Source organism: Lactuca virosa, chromosome 2 (genome assembly GCF_052849685.1).
Source record: "Lactuca virosa cultivar CGN04683 chromosome 2, Lactuca_virosa_CGN04683_v6, whole genome shotgun sequence".
In the NCBI taxonomy this organism is placed as follows: Eukaryota; Viridiplantae; Streptophyta; class Magnoliopsida; order Asterales; family Asteraceae; genus Lactuca; species Lactuca virosa.
Genome location: NC_136427.1, coordinates 240,048,795 through 240,063,936, shown reverse-complemented (window position 1 = coordinate 240,063,936; position 15,142 = coordinate 240,048,795). Strand labels below are relative to the sequence as shown.

The 15,142-nt window shown below is 32.9% G+C and overlaps 1 protein-coding gene and 1 pseudogene across 1 annotated transcript; one reads left to right on the top strand and one right to left on the bottom strand.

The window, feature by feature from the left end:
- Window positions 1-6,752: 6,752 nt before the first annotated feature.
- LOC145158340 (transcription factor GTE8 pseudogene) lies at window positions 6,753-7,286 on the top strand (annotated as a pseudogene).
- Window positions 7,287-7,449: 163 nt separating this feature from the next.
- LOC145160588 (lysine histidine transporter 1-like) lies at window positions 7,450-11,795 on the bottom strand. The gene is made up of 8 exons (XM_079079855.1): window positions 11,492-11,795; window positions 9,703-9,860; window positions 9,234-9,617; window positions 8,763-9,156; window positions 8,559-8,664; window positions 8,385-8,476; window positions 8,238-8,306; window positions 7,450-7,890 (listed from the first exon to the last, which is right to left on the bottom strand). The coding sequence occupies exons 1-8, from the start codon at window positions 11,537-11,539 to the stop codon at window positions 7,792-7,794; spliced, it is 1,350 nt and encodes a 449-aa protein (XP_078935981.1). The 5' UTR covers window positions 11,540-11,795; the 3' UTR covers window positions 7,450-7,791.
- Window positions 11,796-15,142: the final 3,347 nt, after the last annotated feature.

Genomic DNA, 15,142 nt, shown 5'->3' with positions numbered 1-15,142 from the left:
GGGTGTAAATTTCTTAATTCTTCGGTTAACTGAATTTGTACTCCCATTTTATTACTTCATTCTTGAATTTTTGCTTCAGGATTTTGGTCACAATCAATAAAAAGAATATCTGAATTTGTTGGAAATGTAAATAATTTAGGTATGTATTGAGGAGGTATTTTTTCCTATTTGTTTTGTTTATTTTTAACCATTCCTTGTCTATATAAAAAAATTTCTTCTAATGAAGGTGGTCCATAAATATATTGACTTTGATAATCATCTTCAACATATGATTGTTTTCGTTTTAATCCAAAATTGTTTTGTGAATCTCTATATGGATTTGAATAAGGGTTTTCATCATCTGAAGAAAAATCATATATTACTTCTGCGTCATTATCATCTGAATTATTTTCTATTTCTATATTATTTTCTTGCGTTTCAGATGGAATTTCTAGTGCTGCAAATAATTTAGTTAGTGTTTCTACTTTTTCTTGTAAAGTTTCCATATATAAAATTTTTAGTTTCTTTTTTCTAGTGAAGTAGTTGTTTTTTCTATCATATTTAACAAATTAATTTTGTTATTTTATCTTTAAGATTTTTTATTTGTTCTTGTTTCCAATTTATACTATTATTTATTATATGTATTGCTTCAATATTAGATATACAATTTATCATTGATATGTCAGAATCTATTTTTAAGACTAAAAGAAATTTTTTAGATTGTTTCAATGTTTTACGAAAAAATTTTAATTCTTGTTTATTTGTATCTAGACTTGAAAAACTCATGATTATAATTTTATAATAATAATAGTTTAGTTTCGTTTTAGATTTAAAGTTACGATTAAAATTTATTTAATAGTAGTGTTTAAAAGACATATGTTTTAGAATACAAATAGTTTTGTTTTTAGACGTCGTATTTGCTTGTAACGGATTTTAATACTAGTTCTTATGAAATATCTAACATCATGAATATGGTTACTATTTAAAATCGTACCTTGATTATTAGGTTTGTAAGAATCCTTGAGATTTTTCTTAGAATTATTTATAGATTCTTGGATTTGTTGTATTCTTAAAATAATATTTCTATTAGGAATACAATTCATCAGAATTTTGTTAGACATAAATATATATTTCAAGTATGAATTTGATTAATTTGATTATTAAGAACGAGTATTATTTTAATAAAAATTTCAAATTTTGTAGAATTAATGGTTAAAATAACTCGGAATGAGATTATCATGGAGAAATAATATAACAATTGAATAGAATATCTTGAGACATATTTATGATATTAAATCTTCTTTCGATAAATATTTTAATTGTTGATAACTTTTTTTAAATATGAATATTTAAAAACAATGGTTATTCATTATCATGTTTATGATGTTTATCATGTTTATGATGCTTATCATGTTTATGATGTTTATCATGTTTATGATGCTGCATATGCATATATTCTTATTAACGATAGATTGAATATGCAAACTGATAATAAGAATAATAAGAACGTTACTTAGCTTTGATACCAAATTGAAAACGTAAGTGTGTAGCTCTGATACCAAAATGAAAACGTAAGTGTGTAGCTTTGATACCAAAATTAACGACATGGCGGAATTAATAAAAATAAGACAGAATATACCTGAATGATGCGTTGGAATGGATTGACGATGAATTGATTGTCTGGGTTTGATATGTTTATATGAATATATGGATATGTTTGGATAGGGTTCTGCTATTCAGAAATAGACGAGCTATTTCAACAGAAGAAGATTGAGCTCAACTCAAATCTTAAACACTCAAACTTAGCTTGTTTATTTCATATGGGCAAATGCCCTATTTATAGGCTCAAATGAGCCGAGTACAATAATAGAACTGCAATCGTTTGATTGCAATATGACAAACCTATTTACATTATAGCCCCCTAGACTATTGAGGGTTACACACTTTAAATCATATCCTACAAACTAGACATCATATTCGATAGTGACATATAACCTATCGACATATGACACTTAATCTACTGACAATGACAAATACCAACAAATACAAATAATATACAAATTATAAAATACATCCTTCCACAACGAAAGGACACGTGTCTTCAATAATGTGTCTAATGGCTTCTTATGTCATTGCTTACGTCATTCCTCCCGCCTCCGAAAAGACATGTTTTTTTGAATAATGTTTGCTTGTGTCATGGCTGACGTTAATCTTTCATGAATGGTGCCTCTTTCATAATCGAGTAGGAATGTTTTTAACTGTTTCTCTATGATGGCTTCCATTCTCTTGTCAATGTGTCTGCTATATGATTGTTGGCGCTTTTGATATACTTGAGATATGGATGAAATTGATGTAATTGTAATTGCCACCGGATTAATCGTCCTCGACAGTAATCTTCTTGTAACTTATACCGCCAAAAGCCAAGTAGATACTTGGAATCTGTGCGTAATTCGAATCTGGTTTGAAGTAGCTCGACTTTCCATTTTTTCAATGTTCTGAGACATGCTAGTGTTTCTCGTTCATGTGTGCTGTAATTTTGCTCTGTTTGGGAAAATGTTCCCGATATATACTTGCATAGTTTTTGCTCGTATTTATCTGTTTTTAATACTTCAGATGATACATCTGTATCAATGTATGCTTTTGGTGATATTTTCATATCACTGTATGCTTTTGGTGATATTTTCATATCACTGTATACTTTATCATTGTTTACTTCAGATGGTATTTTCATACCAGTGTGTGCTTTATCATTGTATACTTTTGATGAGTTAGATATGAGGTTTCCCTCACTATCTAATCCCAATAATACTTTTCCTCGTATAATTGCTTTTAGGCATCCTGCCCAAGTGTCTTGTGATGCATCTGTTTCTACGATTAAGAAATCATCTATTTTTGCATTATATAGAGTAGGGAGAACTTGAATGTTTTGTTTTATATTTTGTACTAAAATAGTATCTGTATTGGTCCAAGACCAAGGTATTTTTTCTGATATTTTCTTTTGTAAAACTTTTCTTTCTTTTGCTAAATTTTTTAAAAATCCTTGTTCTGCAATATAATTTAAACAACCAAGAAATCGTTGTATTTGTTTTCTATTTTCAAGTTTATTAGGAAACATATTTAATTTTTCTCGTATATTGTCTGTTAACGATAATTGACCATTTTCTCCAATTTTTAAACCGAGATATTCAACTGTAGTTTGAAAAAGTTTTGATTTCTTTTTTGATAAAACTAAACCCTTCTCTTTAATTCTTTGTAAAACCTTGATGACTGCATCAATGTGTGTTTGTTCGTTTCCTTTTGTAAAAACAATTATATCATCAATATATGCAAGACAAATATGATCTAAACCATTTAAGGTTTCATCCATGAATCGCTGATATATTGCTGGTGCCTGTTTTAAACCGAATGGAAGAACATTCCATTCATAATGCTTCTTGGAAATCTTTTATTACACTTTGGCTTACTAATGATGGTAATTTTTGATAAAACATATCTAATGCTGCCTTTTTCCTAATGGAATCTAAATTATAATAATGTTCAGAATATTCACATATAAATGGTTCTAAATAACACATATTACAAATTCGTAAATTAGTTAAATGCCATAGTGATTCTAATTGAAAAGCTTCTTTTGAGATTTTATCTTCAATTTGTTTTCCTATGAATTCCTGAATAAGACGGCTTAATACATTTTTAAATGTTTCCATAGCATCGGTGGTGGCTATCATCATTGTTTCGGTTTCATCAAGAGATGAAAGGAAACGATATGCGTTACCTTGTGTTTTATGAATGATATAATTAAGAAAGTGTTTTGGGTGTAAATTTCTTAATTCTTCGGTTAACTGAATTTGTACTCCCATTTTATTACTCCATTCTTGAATTTTTGCTTCAGGATTTTGGTCACAATCAATAAAAAGAATATCTGAATTTGTTGGAAATGTAAATAATTTAGGTATGTATTGAGGAGGTATTTTTTCCCATTTGTTTTGTTTATTTTTAACCATTCCTTGTCTATATAAAAAAATTTCTTCTAATAAAGGTGGTCCATAAATATATTGACTTTGATAATCATCTTCAACATATGATTGTTTTCGTTTTAATCCAAAATTGTTTTGTGAATCTCTATATGGATTTGAATAAGGGTTTTCATCATCTGAAGAAAAATCATATATTACTTCTGCGTCATTATCATCTGAATTATTTTCTATTTCTATATTATTTTCTTGCGTTTCAGATGGAATTTCTAGTGCTGCAAATAATTTAGTTAGTGTTTCTACTTTTTCTTGTAAAGTTTCCATATATAAAATTTTTAGTTTCTTTTTTCTAGTGAAGTAGTTGTTTTTTCTATCATATTTAACAAATTAATTTTGTTATTTTATCTTCAAGATTTTTTATTTGTTCTTGTTTCCAATTTATACTATTATTTATTATATGTATTGCTTCAATATTAGATATACAATTTATCATTGATATGTCAGAATCTATTTTTAAGACTAAAAGAAATTTTTTAGATTGTTTCAATGTTTTACGAAAAAATTTTAATTCTTGTTTATTTGTATCTAGACTTGAAAAACTCATTATTATAATTTTATAATAATAATAGTTTAGTTTCGTTTTAGATTTAAAGTTACGATTAAAATTTATTTAATAGTAGTGTTTAAAAGACATATGTTTTAGAATACAAATAGTTTTGTTTTTAGACGTCGTATTTGCTTGTAACGGATTTTAATACTAGTTCTTATGAAATATCTAACATCATGAATATGGTTACTGTTTAAAATCGTACCTTGATTATTAGGTTTGTAAGAATCCTTGAGATTTTTCTTAGAATTATTTATAGATTCTTGGATTTGTTGTATTCTTAAAATAATATTTCTATTAGGAATACAATTCATCAGAATTTTGTTAGACATAAATATATATTTCAAGTATGAATTTGATTAATTTGATTATTAAGAACGAGTATTATTTTAATAAAAATTTCAAATTTTGTAGAATTAATGGTTAAAATAACTCGGAATGAGATTATCATGGAGAAATAATATAACAATTGAATAGAATATCTTGAGACATATTTATGATATTAAATCTTCTTTCGATAAATATTTTAATTGTTGATAACTTTTTTTAAATATGAATATTTAAAAACAATGGTTATTCATTATCATGTTTATGATGTTTATCATGTTTATGATGCTTATCATGTTTATGATGCTTATCATGTTTATGATGTTTATCATGTTTATGATGCTGCATATGCATATATTCTTATTAACGATAGATTGAATATGCAAACTGATAATAAGAATAATAAGAACGTTACTTAGCTTTGATACCAAATTGAAAACGTAAGTGTGTAGCTCTGATACCAAAATGAAAACGTAAGTGTGTAGCTTTGATACCAAAATTAACGACATGGCGGAATTAATAAAAATAAGACAGAATATACCTGAATGATGCGTTGGAATGGATTGACGATGAATTGATTGTCTGGGTTTGATATGTTTATATGAATATATGGATATGTTTGGATAGGGTTCTGCTATTCAGAAATAGACGAGCTATTTCAACAGAAGAAGATTGAGCTCAACTCAAATCTTAAACACTCAAACTTAGCTTGTTTATTTCATATGGGCAAATGCCCTATTTATAGGCTCAAAGGAGCCGAGTACAATAATAGAACTGCAATCGTTTGATTGCAATATGACAAACCTATTTACATTATAGCCCCCTAGACTATTGAGGGTTACACACTTTAAATCATATCCTACAAACTAGACATCATATTCGATAGTGACATATAACCTATCGACATATGACACTTAATCTACTGACAATGACAAATACCAACAAATACAAATAATATACAAATTATAAAATACATCCTTCCACAACGAAAGGACACGTGTCTTCAATAATGTGTCTAATGGCTTCTTATGTCATTGCTTACGTCATTCTGGTATACCTCAGAGGCGTCGTTTATACCGACGACTCAAACGTTCTTGCAAATCAACGTTCTGGATTTAGAGCAATTACGTGATACGTTATCCTTCTCACAGTATAAAACCCCAACGAAAGTATTAATCTAACAAAACGCTTAAATTTTCTAACATTTAGCAATTCAAATAGGAGACGAATGCTCTAAGTGTAGAGGGAATTAGTATTCGAATACGTACTTTCTTTTCCTTGTGTTTATGTTTAGAGTTAAACGAACAGTGTTATCGGTTTTGATTACAGAATCTTTACACTGATTGTAAATTCGGTGTAAAGTTTTACTTGGATTATGACAAAGAAGGGCAGAGTTCCTGATGCTTATTCTGGTGGATTTCATTCCACCATTGAATCAACCGGAGCAGGTAGTTCTGGGTTGACAGGGCAGGGTAGCATGAACATATCCGATCACCGGGATTCAAGTACCACCAGCAAGAAATGGATGAAGCTGCGCTATGCATTACCGGTGCAAGTTGTCCCTTTATACAAGATTTCATTTGCTGAGAAGAAGAAATGGTTACTTCAGTTGACAATGGAGCTTGACAAGGTTAGGGCACTTGATAAGAGACTTGACCTTCATAGTGCTGATGCTGTTACAATTTCATCTTCAAGAATGCAACCTCAAGGTGCAAAGAACAAGGGGACTTTCAGTCCGGTTCTTAGGAAACAGTGTGAGAACTTGTTGAAGAAGCTGATGTTGCATCGACATGGTTGGGTGTTCAATAAACCTGTTGATATTATTGAATTCAACATTCCAGATTACTAATGTGATCAAGAATCCCATGGATTTTGGGACTATAAAAGAAAAACTTGGATCAGACAAATATTCAAGCCCAATGGACTTCCTTGCTGATGTAAGACTTACTTTCGCCAACGCCATGACATATAACCCTCCAGGCAATCATGTCCATGTCAAGGCAGTTGCCCTCAGTAAGTTTTTTGAGCAAAGGTGGAAACCCATTGAAAAGAAAATCCCTGTGAATGAATCCCAACAAGACAAAGTTGTTGAAGAGATGGATTTTGCCAAGGTGATGCCTCCATCTAAAAAGAGCAAAATTACCATGGGGATGACTGATGAAGGGAAGCATAATCTAAGTAGGGATCTGGAAGTTCATCTGGAAAATCTGCCAGATCGCATCGTTGATTTTCTAAAGGAACATGCTTCAAAGGGCAATGAAACTGGCAAGGATGAAATTGAAGTTGATATTGATGATCTTGACTATGATTCCTTGTTAAAATTACGCAAGATGTTGGATGAGCATGTGCAAGATAAAGGAAGTTATACAGAAGTGGAAACTTCTGTTATTGATAAATAGGGGCATAGCAACTTAACTTTGCAATCATATAAAGGTTTCTAAAGTTGCTATCTTTCTAATACACATTTGGCATCATGTGAAATTATAATAGATCTCCTTGCCTTGGCGTTTGCCTTCACATTCTACATTTAGAGGAATTGATCATATCCATATTTTAGAGGAATTGGTCGAGATAGAAAGTTACAGTTTTTTCACTTACTATATAATTTAATAAAACTCTCTTCACCAACATAGTTTCACGAAGAAGCATGCATACCACACCTACAAATTAAAGTGGAAATATATGTATATATAAACACATACACCCACACACACATGTATAGCTATGCACATGCAAATAACTTAACTTTAGAGTAGAATGAACAAATGGAAGCGGTTTGAAAGCTCACTATTTTGCTCTAAATATTTGATAAACCTAAAAATTAAGAAACCATATCTTTACAAGCCTCTTTGACTTCTCTAAAAATGGAAATCTCAGCTTGTTTAATCTAATAACACCTTCATCTTAAGAGAAAAATTCATAGGTTTTGGCATCAATAATAATCTGCCTCAAGCCTCCAATAGGCGATACTATCATCAAAGCAACACCAAACACAATAGCAACCTGCAAAGTAAGACACACAGACAAGTGTCAATTGAAATAATTATCAAAATCACTGATAATGTTTTCAAGTGCCAGTTTGTTACGCAAGACAAAACATGTTGTATTGCATTTGCACGAGAACCGGTCCCACCCGAAAAGATGAAACAAACTGGACAATGGGACAAAAACTACAACCTTTTGTCCCACCCAAAAAGAGGGACAAAAAAATCTATTCAATTTATCATTTCTTTTCGTGCAAAAGACAGTAAATCATCATCCTCATAATTGAAAAATAGTCCTAGAAAGTTTGTCTAGTCTAGCAGTGTAAGAGAATGAACAATGTGTTTGCAGATATTGTGGTTACATACCCAGTTAGTAATCCATGATAAGCTCCATTTCTTCGGCTTATAGATGGTAAGCCACATGATGCAAGGTAACTGAATCATTAAGAACAAATTAATTAGATACCATAGAGCAAATAAATCAAATCAACAAACAAATAAACAGCTGCTTACGAAATATGTGGTTGGTGCAAATGCAAATCCCCCAAAGAAGCCCAAAAGTCCACCAAAGAATGGGAAGCAGATACCAATGAACATTGTTAATGCTGCAACCAAGGGACAAATTTAGTATTATATCAAAATGTATAACAATTAATTGCATAACATTATGTAAAGCAATTTCTTTACCAACATAAATATTCCTAGTGATGAATCGAAGCATAAAAGTAGGGTTGAAGTCTAGTTTCTTGACCAACACAGTTTCGATCATGTCAAATACCGGGATGGCATAGATCTACACGTGAACAACAACAAATAAATTACAAAAAACCCCTTGTAAAATATATTTCTGAAGTGTAAACTATTTCTTTTTTCTGACATAGAAATGCAAACCTGGTAGCTTCCAATAACGTGAACAACAACGAACAAATTTGCCATTGCGATGAGCCAGGTGGGCTTATTTAAACTGATTAAGATATTGTCGGAGACAGCATTTCCGTACATCCAATATCCAATAAGAGCAACAGGAAAGTAGCACAAGGCCACGACTATGTAAGCAACCACCACGCCCTTCCACATCGGACCTTTAGAAGGCTTTTCAGGAGTTGAAGGAATGGTGGCTTGAATCTCCAACACCACATTGTGGCCAGCATATGCAAAAGCAATTGTACCCAATGCATTAAAGAAGCTGAACATTGTGCCTATAGCGGACTTAGATTTGTATCCGTATTGAACATCTGGTTGAACGCCCTTTTTCACAGAAGCAGACCACGCGATCGTAGAGTAACTGGATGAGATCACGTAAATAGTGTCAATTTTGGTTTTCGTTTACTTGACATTTCGACGAACATGTTGTGTGCATACCTGAGGGACATGACTGCTGCTGCCAGAGAAACACCGGAGATGGAATTGAAATTGGGGAGATGGGAAAGGACGAAATGGACAGAAGCAAAGATCATGATGAAGTAGGTCAGTTTAATCTCCTTGCAGTTACTGCAAACCAAATCGTGGAATTTCTTGAGGGATGTTCCTCCCGTAACCATGTAGACTATGTTGACGCCAACTTCGACGATCAACTGTTGCGGAACCACGATGTAAAGACCAAGTTTTTCGCCGAATGCATGCTGGCCGAGCTCGTGGTATCTGTCGAATCGTTTCCCTGGAACCATTTCGTGCATTTCGACCATTTGCCATAATGTGTATAGCGTTACAATCCATGATATGGCCAATACAGCTACTCCAGGACCCCTGAAATTTCATGTAATTTGAACTAACTCCGATTAGCGAGAGAAAGAGAAAAGAGAAGATGTATGGCGAGAGTTGGAGGACTGACCATCCAAGTTGGGCCATGGCGTATGGGAGACCGAGAACTCCGGCACCAACCATGGCGGTGACGTTGTGAAAGGCGGAGTACCACCATTTCGCGTTCCTTGAGGAAGTAATCGGAAGCCATTCGTCGATTGCTTTTTCTCTTGCAGTTCTGTTGTCAACCTGTTACAGATAATCAGTACATTAAAAAAAAGCAAAAAGAAAAAGAAAAAGGGCTTCACAACGAAGGAAAAAAACGAAGATGGAGACATTTTTGTTTATTTGTTTGTTGAAGTATTTTATTCTTAATATTTTAATATGAATATCCATAATAATTATTCTATTAATAAATTTCGTATTCTGATGACAATTTTTAATTGACTACATCTATTAAAAAATATATAATATTAGTATATTACAAAAGAAAGAAATGAAAAGGTAACTATTATAATAAACTTTCGTTATTCATATTTCGCATATATCAGAAAAGGGTTGAAAATTAGAAGCATTGAACGGAAATCATTTCGGGCACGTTAAAGCCTGTGTCACGCCAAACATTTCTTTAAAGGATGCATAATATTCAAATCACGTGGATACAACATTCTAGCATGGCAAGATTTTTGTGTGGTGATTATAACTTATAAGGTTTAAATGTAAAATATATTTAAGATCTCTTCCTTATTTGATCAATTGAGTAATGTATTTTTAACTTTTTTTTTTTGGAAAGAGAAGAGTAATGTATTTTTAACTTTTTGATGCATGAAGTTAATAAATATTTATAAAAAATTAATCATTTAATGCTATTTATTGTTTTACATTATATGATAAAACTGATAAATTTATTAGGTTAAATATGATGAATAGCTTTATTTATAAGTGTAGTGATTTATCTTGTTCAAAATGGTAACAATTATTATGGCCTGATATTTCAGAAAGTTTATAGTACTGTAGGGTTTTTTTTTTTTTTTTTTTTTTTTTTTTTTTTAATGATAAGTGTTTAAAAACAACGTTCAATATAATTAGCAAAAAGATTTCGTTACCAAAAATAATAATAAAAATATTGGTAATTGAGTGCCTTATTTGATTACGAGGAGGGTATACAATAATTTTTTGCCATTCATATAAAGTGATTAATAAATAGTACGTTTTACATAATTTGATTTTTCAAAAATTATTCGACTACTAATCGAAACTTGTAATAATAATAAAGAATAAAGAATCGCTCATAAACAAATCAAAGCACCAATAAAGTTAAAAGAATAAGCTTGTCAAAACTTGTTAAAAAATGTTTTTTTAAAAATACTTAAAAGTTTCACCTTTGAATGTTATTTGTATAACATTTTACCAAACGTGTATCAACCTAGCAAAATTTCAGCTTTATCTATGAATCACAGAAAATCTTTTCCCAAAATGATGTGCAATTTACCCCCTCACTATAAACAAAAAATGCCTTTTAGGTCTCCTACACTTTTGGAGAAGATACGGATCTGGCACCTGAGGCTAAAGGCACATGAACATACATACAGTCACGAGAAGCAACTCAAACGATCGTTCAGATTCAAGTCGATATCGTCGTTGATCAAATCGTGAAAACTGGAACTCAATTCAGATCTCGTGAAATCATATGATTAATCGAAGATCACATAAAAGTTCTTAAACATGCTTCGTAACTGATCGTTCAGATTACGTTTTTCGATCATGGAGATCGATCGTTCGAAAAAAAAAATCTAAACATGTCGTCTAGATTGATCGATCAATCGTAAACTAAACCAAACATTAATAAAACGAAAACATAATTATATTCAGAAATGAACCTTCCCGTTGCCGCTGTTATCGCCTTCCATACGACCTTGTGTATCCATTGAAGAAGGAAATGGAAGCAGATGTGTCGATAAAATTGAGGGAGCAGAAACCAAACACAGAGTGAGTGATGGAGTGCTTAATTGCGGATATTGGGAGGAAATAGAATCGATCGGTATATATAAAGAAATAAATTAGTGGAGGGTGGCAACTGGCAACTGGGAAGCCGTTGAGATTAGAGTCACAGAGATGGTGTGAGGTGAGGGAGAGAATTAAGAGGGGTGTGATCTGAACTTTTGAAGGCGACGCCTTTGGTTGACTTGTAGGTTATATACTATGAGCATGGGATTTGGTCAAATAGGATTATTTTCTGTTTTGCATAATCCTAGTGATTAATCCTTTCTGTTGTAAGTTTTGACCAAACAAACCTAACAGATTAGGTATGGTAATGAGTTTAATATTTAAACTATTATCTTTTTTATAATTATTTTTATTCAAATAATAATAATAATTCAGTTAGCGTATTTGTTATTTTATATGCATGAAAATATTGAAATGATGAAATATATATTTTCTCGAATAGCTGGTTTTAAGAATAAAATAGATAGTTTTGTGTAGTTATGTTTTTGGTTTTAATTTTCTATTTAAATTTATGAAAATTATAGTTTTGGATAAAAAAGATATTTGGATGTTCTTGAAGACTTGAAACCGGTTTATAAAATACAGTTTGAATAGTTATAAACTCACAATTATAAAACATAATGCTTATAATTTTATGGTTTTGAAACGAGTTACTAATTTGTTATCATGTTAATTTTTTATGTTCTCGAATTTCAACCTTTCTATATTTTATTATTAAATAAGTTTTGATAATATTATTATACTTATTAAAAGTGGCATGGTTGGTCAGCTGTAGCAAGTTTCCAGCCGAGCCAAACTGTTCCAATGGTGGTTTGCTGGTTTTGGGGTTCGGCTTCACTGTTTTTCCTCTATTACAAATCGGTTGCTCTTTCTAGGATATGTGTCTTCTTCTCTACATCCTATTCCTCATAGCTTGCCCCGTTTTCAACCAAATCATCGCTTCATCCAATTTGCCTCTTCTCTGTTGTTGTCGTCTTCTTCCTCTGTGTTGTGTCTCTTCTTTCAGGTAATGCATTTCTCGATCTTTCATCGTTTGTAATTTCCCTTTGTATGACTTTCGATTTTCTCTTTGTTTTGCTTCTTCTCTAGCTAAACCAAATCGAAATTGTTATTAAATTCTTCGATTTTACGTCTTCTCCGAACGTCAGCATGCCCGCCATGAACGATCAACCCCTTCCACGAACTATGTTGACTGTCTTCTTTATTCAGGTATCATGTTTATTGTGGGAATTTGGTGGAAATTATTATGTTTATTGAAGCCCTAAATCGATTTTTCGTCTTTTCCTCTTCAGTAAGTGTTTGATTTCACTGGAGATCGAGAACGTGGAAGGTTTTTTCTCTTTCTCTCTCTCTCTCTCTCTCTCTCTCTCTCTCTCTCTCTCTCTCTCTCTCTCTCTCTCCTCATCTAATTTTTGAAGCACGAGAAGCGTTTGATTTTATGCCTCTCTTTAATTTTGTCGATTGTATCAGAAGAAACAACTTTTTATATGTAACATCTTGATGTTAAAGTATTCCATTTTTAACCCTATGAATGAGAGTTAATTATATTTTAGTCCTTGTGTGAGAGAATGGTTGCAAAATTGCCCATAGTGGCATTTTTGTAATTTCCTGGCGGAGCACACATACGTTGGGCGTACGTGCCAAATCCTCAAACCCTAATATTTAGGGTTTGGACCATATTTAAATATCCTTAACTCTCATATCTTCTTCCTTTCATCAACCTCCAGCCCCATTTCGACCACTTTGTAAACCCTAATCCATTTGAGTGCATTTGTGAACCTTTGAGTGTATTATGGTGACCTTGAAGGAGAAAGGAAGAAGAGAAGATCATCTTGGAGAAGTGGGATTGTAACGACCCAAAAATTGTAAGGTAAAAATTTCATTTTTAGTTGAATCAGAAACACCAATTATCTTTTTTCCAACATTCAAAAGTATATCATAATAAAACAACTATCAGAGTACAATCCCAAAATCATCAAGTTGCGGAAACATGGTTGGATGCGCTGCGATCAAGTCGGGCCTTTCCCTTTCGAACCGGAAGTACCTGAAACCATAACCATAAAAACAATAAGCACAAAGTTTAGTGAGTTTCCCAAAATACCACATACCGTACATATCATTGGGCCTAGCCCGCACATTGGGCCCAACCCACCACAATATGACTAGCCCTCATACAATGACCCAGCCCAACATATAAATGCAAGAGTCACAAAGACAGCTAGCATCCTATATAACATACATTGGGCCAAGCCCTTCCTGATCTATGGGCCTAGTCCGACATACAAATAGGCCTAGCTCGTAATACAATGGGCCTAGCCCAACATACCATGAAAGAGTCACAAAGACAACTAACATAACAGAACCTAGTAGGTCGATATTGGTGCCTTAGACCTACGGGTACAGTGAGTAGACTCACATCAATCCAAGATAACCGAACACACGAGCTGTTGCTACTGGAATCCTCACACTGAACATAACCAAATTATCCCTAATCAATAATTAAGGCAATTTCCCAAAATCCAAGGTCCAAGCCATATACAATCCTTCCAATGGGTAAAAGACCATTTTACCCCTCTCATAACTGATCCAACTGATGGGTTTTGAGCATATCTACATTCCTATGTGACCATGCAACCCTAATTGCTTTGGATCTAAGTTTTTCACTAGTTATACATACAAATAGTGTAACATCCCGATTAAAATAGAATAATTAAGTAATAAACCCGAAACCCCGAGAAGTAATTTTTATTATTATTTTATATTTTATAGTCCAAAATCAAATAATATGTAGTGGGGTGTTGGTTTTTGGGGAGCCAAATGTTATGATTTAGAGTTTCGGGGGTTAAAGTGTAATTTCAGGACTTATTTTGCAAAGGATTCTAGAAGTCAAGGGGTGTTTGGTAACATTTTAGACTTAAATTGTAAGGATTTTCAGAAGGAGGGGTCAATTGGTAATATTTGGATTTAATTTGAGAAAGAATAAGAAGGGAGGGACTGGAAGTGTCATTATGGGATAGATCTATTGGAACCGGGTATATAACTTCAACATAACCGGGTATCAAACCCTAACCCTAAGCCTCAAAGCACCAGCCGCCATCCCATCCTCCTTCTTAGCCGCCGCCTCGTCGTCTGCTGTTTACCATCGAATCATCACCATCATTCGTCGTCGGTGGTTGTGCGTAGCCGGGAGAGACCACCAAGGGTTGTCGAGGGTAGCTGCACCGGTTAGGGATCGGAGAACCGTTGCTGTGATCGCTGCTGCTGACACTACCTTGTGCCGCTGTTACTTCGTTGCCATCAGGCGGTGAACCGTCGTATCCTCCTTCTTTCTTCTCCTTCTGCCACCGTGCACTTTGGGACTCGTCACACAGCAGCCGCCGCCGCCTGCTGTCGGATGCTTGCGTGAAGGTTGCTGCCGTCCGTTGAACGCCATCGAGAGGGTAGTACTGACCGTTATTCGTGGCCTACGACATGGAGGCATATGAATAGTGGGATCTTTGTCGAACATGGATTGTGGAGAACCA

What these genes read in the sequence shown, in the direction of transcription:
- LOC145160588 (XM_079079855.1), bottom strand. Translation starts at nt 11,539, where the DNA reads ATGGATACACAAGGTCGTATGGAAGGCGATAACAGCGGCAACGGGAAG. An exon ending in GCCATGGCCCAACTTGGATG is followed by an intron (nt 9,618 to 9,702) that starts GTCAGTCCTCCA and finishes ATGAAATTTCAG; the next exon opens with GGGTCCTGGAGTAGCTGTAT. An exon ending in TTGCACCAACCACATATTTC is followed by an intron (nt 8,307 to 8,384) that starts GTAAGCAGCTGT and finishes TTAATGATTCAG; the next exon opens with TTACCTTGCATCATGTGGCT.